General features: G+C 37.8%; 1 protein-coding gene across 3 annotated transcripts in view; it reads right to left on the bottom strand.

The window, feature by feature from the left end:
* Positions 1–7043: 7043 nt before the first annotated feature.
* Positions 7044–12746, bottom strand: part of map3k7cl (map3k7 C-terminal like) — a 77743-nt gene continuing 72040 nt past the window's right edge. For all 3 annotated transcript variants that reach the window (XM_073045700.1, XM_073045699.1, XM_073045698.1), the window contains one exon: positions 7044–8312. In XM_073045700.1, the coding sequence (XP_072901801.1) occupies positions 8132–8312 (181 nt within the window). In that variant the 3' untranslated portion in view covers positions 7044–8131. The remainder of the gene's footprint in view (positions 8313–12746) is intronic.

Genomic DNA, 12746 nt, shown 5'->3' on the forward strand with positions numbered 1-12746 from the left:
GAAAAAGTCTCATGCTTCCCTGGGCAGAGAATTCCACAGATTCACCACTCTCTGGGAAAAACAGTTTCTCCTCATCTCCATCCTAAATCTTCTCCCTGAATCTTGAGGCAATATCCTCTAGTTCTACTCTTACCTACGAATGGAAACAACTTACCTACTTCTATCTTACCTATCCCTTTCAAAATTTTGTATGTTTCTATAAGATCCCCTCTCATTCTTCTGAACTCCTTCTTCTTCGGCTGTCCATTGATTTCGATGTTGACTGTGCTGAGAGTTTAGTCTCTGCAGGCATGTTTATGGGCCACAAGACCAGCATTGGATTGGCACTGTCTCCCACATCGGTTGCATTTGTGATTTGACTGGTCTAGCATCGAATGTCTACGTTCATGACCTGCTTCATATTTCTTCTGCCTTTTCTCCTCAATAGCTGGGATTGACTTCTTGACAATGTGACACCAACCTCTTCTGTCCAAAGCATCTTTCTCCCAGGTGTTGACATTCATGGCAGTGTTCTTCATATTGGTGCTTGAGCACATCTTTGTAGCGGAGCTTCTGACCACCGTGCTTCCTTTTTCCTTCATGTAGCTCGCCATAGAAAACAGCTTTGGGTAAATGATCATCGCTCATTCTTATGACATGACCAATCCAACGCAGCTGAGAAGCTGTGATGAGCAATTCTGCGCTGACTGTCCCAGCATGTTTGAGCACCTCCACATCTGGTACCCTCTCTTACCACTTGATGTGTAATATATGGTGTAAGTGCCTGAGTTGTGTCTTGGTCAATTTCTTGATGTGCTTCTGATACAATGTCATGGTTTCAGTTGATGTCTTTGTTATTACTGAATGCATCTTGATAGTCCCACTTAAAAAAAAGACAAGCTTATATGTTTCTTTGTTTCCCCTTTGAAATATTTCAAACCACTTCACATTACACTGGACAACAAAGATTTTGCTTCCTGAATACTTTTGGGTGTATATAATAATTTTGGTCTGTTGTTCATGAAATTTCCCTATCATACATCATGTTTTTGAAATCACCTCTATTTGTTATTTCAATTCATAATTCAATTAAAATGTTGCCTGCAATGTAAGCTGAAAAGTTTTCTATCTTGTCCAGGTATGCCTGGGCATGCTTGGGCAGGGGGATGCTGCATGGCAGGACAGGTTTTAGAAAGGCTATAAAAGCGTCACGCACACACCACCCTATGCATTGTATTTACATATATATTGGTCTGCAATCACATTGGTGCACATGCTCTACGCACATAGCATACTGTGTGTACTCATTATAATGAAGTAATCGTATTTTTAGGAATATTTGTTATAGCAAAATGTCCCACCAATGTTTCAATAGCTGCTATACTTTCTGTTATATTTGTGGCAAATATACACTTACATCTCAAAGATGGAGCATGACTCCTCTTATTAAGAAAGCCTACGAGCTCCACTTTGTGTATAAAATTGACGACCAAGACAAATCCTGGGCTCCTCACATTTGTTGCGCAACATGCAAAACTGTAAGGCCATCTATCTTAGAGCTTGACTCAGAGGTACTCAGAAGTCCCAGTGATCTGGTGAGAGCAGAGGGATCATGTGACAGACTGCTATTTCTGTCTGATCATTGTGTCTGGTTTCTCTACTGAAAAAAAAGAAATCCATTGAATACATGAATCTCCCTTCAGCCATGAGACCTGTGCTGCATGATGATAGTCTTCCACTACTGAAACCACCAGAGACATGGAGGCAGACAAAGATACCATGATGCACAAGCCAAGAATGGAAAACTAGACTAAAAGAAATACAGATTTTTGAACCTTTTATGTCAAGTGAGCCTCATCTGATAACTCAGTCTGAATTAATGACCAGGTCAGAGACTTGTGTTTGTCAAAGCCAAATGCAGAATTACTGGGTTCAAGACTGCAAGGATAGAATCTGCTGTCAGCAGGCACAAAGATTTCTGTGAAGGAATTCTATATTTGAGACAGATGTTTCCCAGAATAACTGCTGCGAAGATTAAGGAAGGCATTTTTATTGGTCTACAAATCAATCAGGTCATCAATGACAGGCAATTCAAAGAACTTCTATGGGACAAGAGAAAATTGCATGGAAGGCATTCAAGGATGTTGAATATTTCCTTGGCAACTACAGAACACCAAACTATGTGCAGCTGGTTGACAACATCTTTCAAGCATACAAAACCATGAAGTGCAACATGTCACTAAAGATTAATTTTCTGCATTCCCATTTAGACTCTTCCCTGCAAATCTTAGTGCTGTCTGTGACAAACATGGTGAAAGGTTTCACCAGGACATTGTAGTCATGGAGAAATGGTATCAGTGTATCTGGAATCTATCAATGCTGATTGATCATTGTTGTATACCTAAGTGAGAAGTCACAGACACTGAGTGCAAATAAAAGTCATCAACAAACCATTTTTAGCTTAGTTGAATTATTGCAAAGCATCACCGCCATTATGCAATTAAAAGCATTGTTTTCAATAAAAATTAATTTCTTGTTTCTCCAAATTCCTATGTGATGCAAGTGGTATGAAATTATATTGGTGTTCAGCTTCAAGTGGTCTGTCATGGACAAACGAATTTCTGAAGAAGTAACTCTTTTGAAAAAAATTGCTGTCCAGTGTAATTACTGTAAATCACGAATGTGGAAAAATAGTTACACCCAGCTAATCTTACAAATAGTGGTGAGCTTATGACTAGTTAATCTATTTTTGATAGCAGTGCATTTAGGGCAGGTGTTGATGACTGTACTTAGAATCATGCAAAGGCTTATTTGATCTTCATTTCAATAACTGGACTTTGACTCCTTGTCCCATTGTAAGAACAAGGAGTGAATCTGAAACTTTACTTGTCTGTCTAATTATTGGCAAGCAACTTTAGAGATTGAAAAGTTGGTTATTTGCTTTCTTGAGATAAAATGTAAATACTGCCTCTTGTTAGAGGACTAAAAAAAAACACCTCAGCATTCTAGTGCAAAGCCATAATTTTGAACATAGTAATGGGATTTTGTTTGGACTTGTTCTCAAAGAAGATATGTTTCCTTTCCAGAGTACTGATGTAAAAATATTGTGTTTGGATGATTTAAGATGTGAATCCTGTATTCCAGCCACTTCAAATTATAAAGTGAATATTCTCACCTTACTATTTTTATAACTTTAGAGGCAGCGGAAAAGAACTTGCTTAGCAAATCATTTTGTTTTGCAAGTAAGAATCCGTACAATTGAGTGGCAATTAGACAGCCATAAAAATGCTCACTAAATCACAAAGGTGCAAAATATCTATATTCCAGTTACTAAAATAATTCTCAATTTAATGTTCATTATTAAACAACAAGTTTTCAGAAGTTTCATTGAAAATATTTTGATCTGTTGTAGGTACATTCACATGAGAGGTAATACAGGAATTCTGGTAGCAATTCTTGATGCTGCAAATATTAATGAAATTTACTCACTTTATCAAAACAAAGTTGAATCCTACAGTGGATCTAACCTAAACTTGCATCTTACCCCATGCTGAGTCAGAAAACCGATGCTACTACGGAGAATCACGCACAGCATAGGGAAGATGGTTGTAGTTCCTGGAAATAAATCATTCTAATCTTATGTGCTTCATGAATGCCATTCCTTCATTGACCCTTCACTGACACTGGCATGGTAGCATAGCGGCTAACATAACACTTTACAGCACCAACAATAAGGGATCAATTCTGATGCTGTCTGTAAGGAGTTTGCACGTTCTTCCCATGACAATGTGGGTTCCCACCAGGTGCTCCAGTTTCTTCCCACTTTCCAAAGATAGACAGTTATGAGTTGCAGGCATGCTGTGTTGGTGGCAGAAGCATGGTGACACTTGCAGGCTGCCCAGCACAATCCTCCCTGATTTGATTTGATGCAAGCAAAGCATTTCACTGTATGTTTCAATGTACATGTGACAAATAAAGCTCATCTTAAAATCATCCATCAGAAGTGAGGAAGATTGATCACTCAATAGTGAATTCCATTCTCAGAGATTTGGTTGATTACACCTATAATCTGGAGTAGAGAAGAGTAAGAGTTAATCTCATATAAACCTATAAAATTCTCCTAGGAAAAACATACTAGAATGTGCCTATGGCTGGAAAGACGAGAAAGCAAAAGTTATAGCTTCAGATATGGGGAATGTCATCTAGAACAGAGATCAGGAGAAGTATCTTTACCCAGAGAGAGATGAGCCTGTGGAATTCTCTGCCTTGAAAAGCAGTGATCATCATCATTAAGTGTATTCAAGGAAGTGAGAGAAATTTTTCTTCCTGTTGAAAGGATCGAGAGATATGGGGAGAAGGTAAGAACGGTGTAGCGAGATGGCTGATCCCCCAAGATTGCTATGAAAGACAGCAAGCAGTCAGGGCCAAATGTCTAATCCCATTCCTGTAGGCACATGAGATCGTATAGATGATGGCCTTTCCACCAAACCTTTGGAAATCTTTACACTTGGTTCGATATATTGACCTCTGATGTAGCCTAGGATTGTCCGTATGAAAATGAGTTACTGGCTTAAGCATACAAGGGAATCTTTTACTCTGAGTGCCTACATCCAGCTATTTAGTAACCAGAATGAACTTTCACCTTAAACAATTATCTCGATAACTATTGGCAGTGCTGCATCTATGCAGAAGTTAGTCTGTTGGTCAATTTAGAATGCACAGCACAGGACCGGTGACCGTGAGCAGTTTTGGGCCCCCATATCTTAGTGAGGATGTGCTGGGATGGGAGAGGGTCCAGAAGAGGTTTACGAGAATGATCCTGAGAATGAAGGGGTCATGTATGAGGAGTGTTTGATTGCACTGGGCTTGAACTTGAGTTGAGAAGAATTAGGGAGCATCTCATTGAGTGGACAAGGAAAGGATGTTTCAAACTGTGGGAGGGTTTAGGACCATAGGGCACTGCCTCATAATATGAGAAAGTTCCCTTAGAACGGATATGAGGTAGAATTACTTTAGTCAGAGGGTGGTGAATCTGTGGCATTCATTGGCATACAAATAGCTATAGAGGCTAAATCATTGGGTATATTCAGAGCAATAGTTGGTAGGTTCTTGATTAGTCAGGGCATCAAAGTTTACAAGGAGAAGGCAAGAAAATGGAATAGAGAGGGAAAATAAATCAGTCATGATCAAATGGCAGACTCAATGGGCTAAACGACTTAATTGTGCTCCAGTGTCTTGTAGTTTTATGGAGCAGGACTTCCTGTAAGACAAAACCTGCATGGCACCATTACTGACGAGGATGTGTGGTTATGGCTCAAGTGCAGAGGGAGAGACTTTTAAGAAGAACTGTGCAGAACTAACAGGGAAAACAATAAACACTAGACCAACAGGGCTGTTAATTAAAACTCTCAAAATGAAAGCTAACACTGTCACTGCAGTTTGGAAGCAGTAATTTAATACTAAATAAATACTGCTTCTTTACAGCATCAATCTAAATGGTAGCTTCTTTCCCCAGAACAAAGCCAGAGGTAATCCGAGTGCGTTGATGTTGCTGTGCTTTTAGTCGAGGCTCAACAAGACTGAAACTAAAGAAAGGGAGTTAAATACAATCACAAAGGAACCTTAATTGACTGGGGCATGCATACTCACGAGTGTGGTTGCCAACCCTTTAACCGCCTGCAAGGACACCCAAACTCTGCGGCAGAGCCCATGGTTATGACGGGGTAGGCACCGCTCCTGAGCTGCTAGAGGCCTGTGCTCACTGGAAGTTGCAGGCGAGAGACTCGTCCAGGATGTTATGAGCTGGAACCCAAGAACGTTCCTCTGGGTCATATCCCTCCATGAGATTGAGTAGCGTGGGGCCAACGTGCAGCTCTCAGCTTTCAAAGGAAAATTTCTAGATGCCAGCCAGACTTTCTCCCCTGGATTGAGAGGTTTCACCTGTCGGTGAAGCTGATTAGCCTGCTGAGCGCACAGCAGAGTAGCCCTGGCCCGTCTCCCTGTGCACTTGTAATGTTGGTCCAACCGTTCAGCAACAGGAACTCCCACGTCAGTCCTTTGGTCAAGGGGGGATTTTTGGCGGCTGGAATCCCTCATGTTATTCAAAGGGGGACATGCCAGTGGAAGACGACTGGAGTTTATGGTGGACATTCTTTGCCCAAACCAGATGGAGCGCCAGGTTATGGGCTTGCAAAAGATAAGACAACGCAGTGTTGTCTCAGCTCCCGATCCACTCTCTCAGTCTGGCTTTAGATTGGGGTGGAACCAGATGAGATGCTGGCACCGGCTCGCGAAGGAGAACAGAAAGCCTTCTGAAAGCAGGACGTGAACTGAGATCATCAATCAGGCACCATGTCCTGAGGGAAGCTGTGCAGCCCGAACCCGTGATGAACCATGAGGGTGGCAGTCTCACGAGCTGATGGTCACTTGAGGAGAGCAGTGAAGAGCCTTGGAGAAATGGTCCACAGCTACCAAGTGGTTGTGTTTTCAGAACAGTTATGAAATCTACTGAAAGGCGGGACCAAGGGAGGTGAGGCGCAGGCAGTGCAGAACCATTCTGACTCTTCATCTGACAAATGTGAACACACGTGCCTTTGCTTCAAGTTATTCAAGTGGAGGAAATGACAGGAGGATACATGCCTGCCATCTCTGTTGGTCCTCTTCCTTAAACCACATCCCCTAAACAATGATCAAAATGTTCTTATAATTTAAAAGACAACAGGAAAAAATACAAAAGTAAATATATGAGGAAATATTCCAACCTATATTCAGTCTGAAGCTCTTTCTGTAACCATTGTACAGTGCGTTCAGATAGGTGGGCAAATGCAATAAACTATATCAGCATGAATGTTGCAAAACTGCTGGACTGACACATTGAGTCATTTTGACAGTAGTACCTGCAATTTGAGAAGAACTATTGAAGTGAATAAAATTGGATGTTGCACGGAAAGCAGAAATACAACACCACAGATGTTGTTCCGAGTTTGAGTTAGCTATGTCAAGTTTATTGAAACTGCTCAAACAACCTAAACCTGTATATTTTTATAAAACTCAACAAATGAAAAAACATTTCACCCAAGTTTTATTAAAGTTATAGGTAGTTGTACATCTATTTCAAATAAAACAATAACCGCAAGAGACCAGCTTTGAGTTTTCTTACTTGAGTACTTAATATCATGTACATGTTTCACAGTATACACTTACCATTTCAAGACAATTGATAAGGAAGAAGAGTTGGATACATTAACTACTAAAAGAATTAGTATGCAATGAGAAAAAAACTGGAAATATTCAACATTTCAATGTATTCTTCAGATAACTGGTTAAATATAATTGCACCTTGTAAAAAAACGGTGTAAAATTGTCAAAAGTATCCTCAAAAAACTAAAATAATATTATTTTAAAATATTTAATTATGTTTATAAAAATCATAAGATAATAACTTGAAATAAGATGTCCATTTGCACTTGTGCTTTCTGTATTCCTGGTTCACCAAAGAGAAAATACAGAAATCTATGGTGTACATTGCATGAGAATCCTGTAGGATTAACCCATTCTGTAAATGCAGATTTGTTTTAATTTGCAATGGACTAAAATTGAAAAAACACAAATCTCAGAATATCCTCATGATTTCCAGATTTGTCTGGTAGTCTTCAACAAACATCTTTCACATGTTTATGCACACATGCACTGTAGACTTAAAAAGAAATCACAATTTTTATAGACGCAATGTTTTTTCAAATATTTTTAAGTACAGAACAAATCTGTTATGATAAAAACATTCTTTATCAACATTAATGTGACCATTATACGAGGATTTTATTAATAATTCTTGCATGTTTAGATTTACTTTAACAAAGAACAATGATAAATTTGATATTTGTTTATAACATCTAGGGATTTTTAACCCTTACCATGTTGTACTCTTTGATGTCAGCAAATCTAATTTTGCTTTGTACTGTTTACGCATAAAAGCTCATCTGGAAAAACAGCAGTGCTGAAAATCAGCTTCCAGAAATATCATGAACCACCAAAATGGCTTCTCCTCTTACCATCTCTTCCAATTGATTCTCTGAATCTATAAAGAAGATTACACAGCTATTTCAGCATTTTACTTGCTGTAAAATTTCCACCATGTGCAAGGAATCGGGAATCAGGAAGATCCTTGTTGCTGCTGCAGTAACACCTGAAGTTTCTCTAGATGTTCTCTGCACTGTAAGTGGTAGGAGGTCAGAGAGTGGTTCTCTTCAGAGAGCTGCTGATATTCCTGAGTTAGGAGAGTGCCATTCAATTGATCCTTTTCATCCTGATCAAGCTCTGCGATCAGCTGTTTCCTGACAAATAAATAAAATGGAAATATTGAAAAAATATATATGCTTGCAATTCTCTACTATTTTATGTTTATTCACAGGTTCTTAAAATAATGATCACAAACATCTTTTCACAGACAACAGACCATTCTACATTCAAGTTTAATGCTGGTTTATATATGAAAAAATTGGGGAATGATTAGCCATGGGTGAGAAACTAGCTCCATGTGACTTACAAGATAACTTTTGTGGTAGTTTACAACTTTCATTTGCAGTCTCACAGTCTAAAACTGTCCCAGTCATTTCAAAGCACAGCATTAACATTTGAATAATAAATTCTAATTAGTAAATACCGTATGTATGATTTTCCAGTGTAATGGATAAAATTTCAATCTCTATCATAGCATTGCATGCACAATGTGTACAGCCTACTAATTTACCAGGAACGTTACTGTAAGATTGACATGTGCTTTATAAAGATAAATCCTGTTTAATATATTAAAGAAAGAATTGCATTTATACAGTATCTTACCATGCCCTTAGAATTTGAAGTATTTTTTTTACTCAACTGATTACTTTTAAAATAACAACATCATTGTTACGTGAGTTGAGTGGCTTCCATATACAAGAAATTAATAACTGATCAAATGAGTTCTAGTCAATTGTATTGATGGATGGAAGAATTGGATGACTGATATTGAAGACAGAAAACTTAACAATAATCAAGAGGTCTTTTAGATTCATCTGAACAGAAAAACTGACTCGGATTAACTTCTTCTTTGATGACTTGCAAGGCTGACTTCCTACATGTCCTAAGGTGGCCGGTGAATCTAATGAAGATCTACAGACCCTGCCACAGATGGAACAGTCAGTGCTTGACAGAATGAGTGGCCAAGTAGTTTGAGTTGCCATTTGTGTTCCAATTGATGGTTCTCAAAGACCTTAGTGCTTTCCCAAATGATTTCCTGCCAGTTTCAGCTGACTCGGGCAAAATTCTCCTTTCAGTTTGTAAAAACATTGCATTTTCTCTGAGGAAGTTTTAAGAATGGTCTTGAAGCATTTTCTCTTTCTGCAAATTGCTTGCCATGGGTTAGTTGTAAATAGAAGACTTGTTTCAGGAGTTCATTGTCAGACAATGGAGAATACAGACTGCCCAGTGAACCCTGACCAGATATGCCTTTATGCTGGGAATGTCAGCTTGAGAGAGAATACTGACACTGGTTCACCATTCCCCCAAAAGAACTGAGAAATTTTCAGAGAAAAAAATGACAGTACTTCTCCACCAGCTGGAGATACATGCTATAAATTACCCATTTTTCTGAGTCTAAGACATAGCTGTACATCACTGTTCTGCACCAGACGCATCTCAGGTTAATATTATATTCATAAGAAAGCATTTGCAGTCATGCAGAATCTTCTCTGTACTGTTCTCTCAATGATGTTCTGAACTGTGAGGACAGATTATGTGCTTAAATTCAGAGGGGGTTTAATCCCACTCCTACTATATATTATTTATCTACTATAATTTTTGTACCTTTATATCCATTCTTCTTCAAGAAGTATCCCAACAATAAACACACTTTGTTAATAAAGGAATGCGCAAAGTCTAGGTAATGTTTTACAGCTGGCTTAATCTAGTTCAAACTGTGACAGTAACTACTTTGTGAGAGTATCTAAAAAGGAAAAATTAATTGAAAAATGAAAAAATATGACATCTTAAGGTAACTGCTAAATAATGTTAAAGGTTAATTTTTCATATTGTTTCTAACAGTTGAAATGCTCTCTTCATCTTTGAGAAGAAACTAATCGTTTATTTCCCGACTGGTTACCTTGAAAACTCTACTACTTTATGCGGTGGTAAATATTTGTCATCCAAGACATGCCAGCAACTACTGAGTCATGCGGCTTCATTCAGCTTTCTGAATGTCTCTGTAAATAAATCCATTACATGTGAAAACCCATTCATTTCTTGAACTTTAGAATTTGGATTTTGATATATTCAGACAATCACATCAACGGTGAAATATTACAGTTACAGTGCATGAAGTAATTTTGTATCTCTGTTTGCACACATGCAACTCCAGCACTTGCAAACTTATGTCATTAGTCCATGAATATAATATTTAGTACAGAATTGCTCCACATCCATAATTAATTTGTTTTATTACATTCAATATTTGGAATATAGCAATTTATACTCAAGAGAACAATCCTTCAATTAAAGGGGGAGAACATCATGAGTTGAAACACTCCAGGACAATGGCATGAATTCAATTTGCATCAAAACATTCCTTCTCTGTCACTTGTAAGAACTGGATGTCAAGAAGCTGTTTTAGTTCAGTAAAACGAAGAGTAAGGCACAAACTCTTTCACACTTAGCTCCTACTCAAGAACAGAATCAGAAGGAGGTTGGTGGAGGAACTAAATGCAATCCCACAATCCCAATGATGAAGCAAGGACAAATTCTGATTAGGGTGCAAAGTCTGGAGGGAGTTGCATTGTGCAACAAATTTGTTTCTCACTTGGAAATGCTAATAATGGGAATCAAATATTGAAATTTGTTTTAGCAGACATCCACCTCGAGAAACACAGGCATTTGCCCAAACATCAAAAATTGTTAAGGGTTAAATTTCACAATCAAATGCATGGAGATTAAGCTTAAATGAGCCATTTCTATAGCCGTATATTCTAGTTGCATTCTAAAAATAAATGAAACTTCTACTTTTATTCATATGCAGCCAGATACTGTTCAAAAGATAATCTATCAGAAAGAAGTTTCACTCAGTGACAACTAACATTGAACAAATAGAAAGAAAAGCTTTACATATGAAGTTTCTCCAATACCATATAGACTTGTTATTTTAAAAAAAGAACAATCATTTAAAGGGAACATTTTTCTGGGTTCAATAATTCACACAATTATGTTTCATAAATGCTGAACATTGAACCCATGAACACTTACACACCTTTTTTAATATATATTATTTGTTTCTGTACCATTTTTAATCTATTCAATATATATGTATATATATATACTTACTGTAATTGATTAACAATTTTTCTTTCTATATCATCAGGAACTGCTGCTACTAAGTTAACACATTTCACAACACATGCCAGTGAAAATAAACCTGTTTCTGATTCTGACCTTTGCCAAATTACAGTTTAACAAAAATATTCATCCCAACTTAGCTTCATTACAATGATCTTGATATTTTCTGCTCAAAAGTTAGTGCTGTGACAGTTAATTAACTGCAAGAATCTAAAAAAAATAGTATTTCAGGATTTCAAGTGCTTGTCAAAGACACCCATGGGTTTATGTCAATGCTGCACCATATCAAAGAAATTTTGAGATTGTGACCCTTTGTTCCAGTTACCCCAGTCAGGGGAAACAACAATTTTTCATTTATTAAAAGAGTGCAAAAGAGTAAACTTTCAAGCAGCAAGTCGATATGTAAATAAATAAAACAACAAATAAAATCAATCAGGTATTATCAGTCAGTGAGTCAATACCATAAGGGTGTCAAGTCAGGTCCAATCAGTCATGTAGGCAGACTGAGTCTGTTAGTGAAGTTAGTTAATTGTGCTGGTCGGCCTACATCCAGTCAGTAAACAGATAAATTTGGCACTAATACTTGTTTCCTAGAAAGTGCTTTAAGTGAGCCTCCTTGCCTGGTTTTCTGTGGATCATACACCATCCATGCTGGGATCTGGACTGAGACTGTGAAAACATCAGAATGCATAAGATCTTGTGCAGTGTAAAGAAACAGTAACACTGATTTTCTATCAGGTGTTGTCTATTAAAAGAGACTTTTATCTTGTACCATGCCTTTATAGTAATTGCTAAGCAAGAAAGCATTATTTCAACATCTCTCACAATGTGTTCTCATGCATCTAACTTTTTCCTATTCCCTTTATCACTTTGTGCTCTCTATTTCTTCTTCTTTAATTTCTTTGAAGAATAAACCTTTGCAAGGCTAACATTCAACAGATGTGCATGTTACTTTCTGCCACATATCTACGAAAACCTGGCTCAGTTGAAAAGGCAGAGGTTTGCTTTTGAAGCTTTGCTGGTCCATTGGACGACCAAAGCATACTCTGCAGAATGCTGAGATAGATAACCCAAACACAGTGTTGGGTTGAACCTGCGGATTTCCTGGTTTCAAAGGCTCCAAGTCACAGTGATACATCTCATACTGAGTCACCAAGAGACTCATTCAAACAATTCAAGCTAGCAATTTGTCATCTGACTATATCATCTGATTTTATCATCTGACTAGTTCCTGCTCCTTTACACAAGACACCTTCTCTTATAATAAAACCAAAAATTGCATCATTATCTTTAAAGGAAAAAGACAGCAGTATTTTCCTTTTCCACTGCTTGGCGACATAATTGATGAGACATTTTGCAGAAGTCCTCCCCAGGAGCAACTCCTTAGAGTTAAGTCTGGATAGTTT

This window comes from Hemitrygon akajei, chromosome 5 (genome assembly GCF_048418815.1).
Source record: "Hemitrygon akajei chromosome 5, sHemAka1.3, whole genome shotgun sequence".
In the NCBI taxonomy this organism is placed as follows: domain Eukaryota; kingdom Metazoa; phylum Chordata; class Chondrichthyes; order Myliobatiformes; family Dasyatidae; genus Hemitrygon; species Hemitrygon akajei.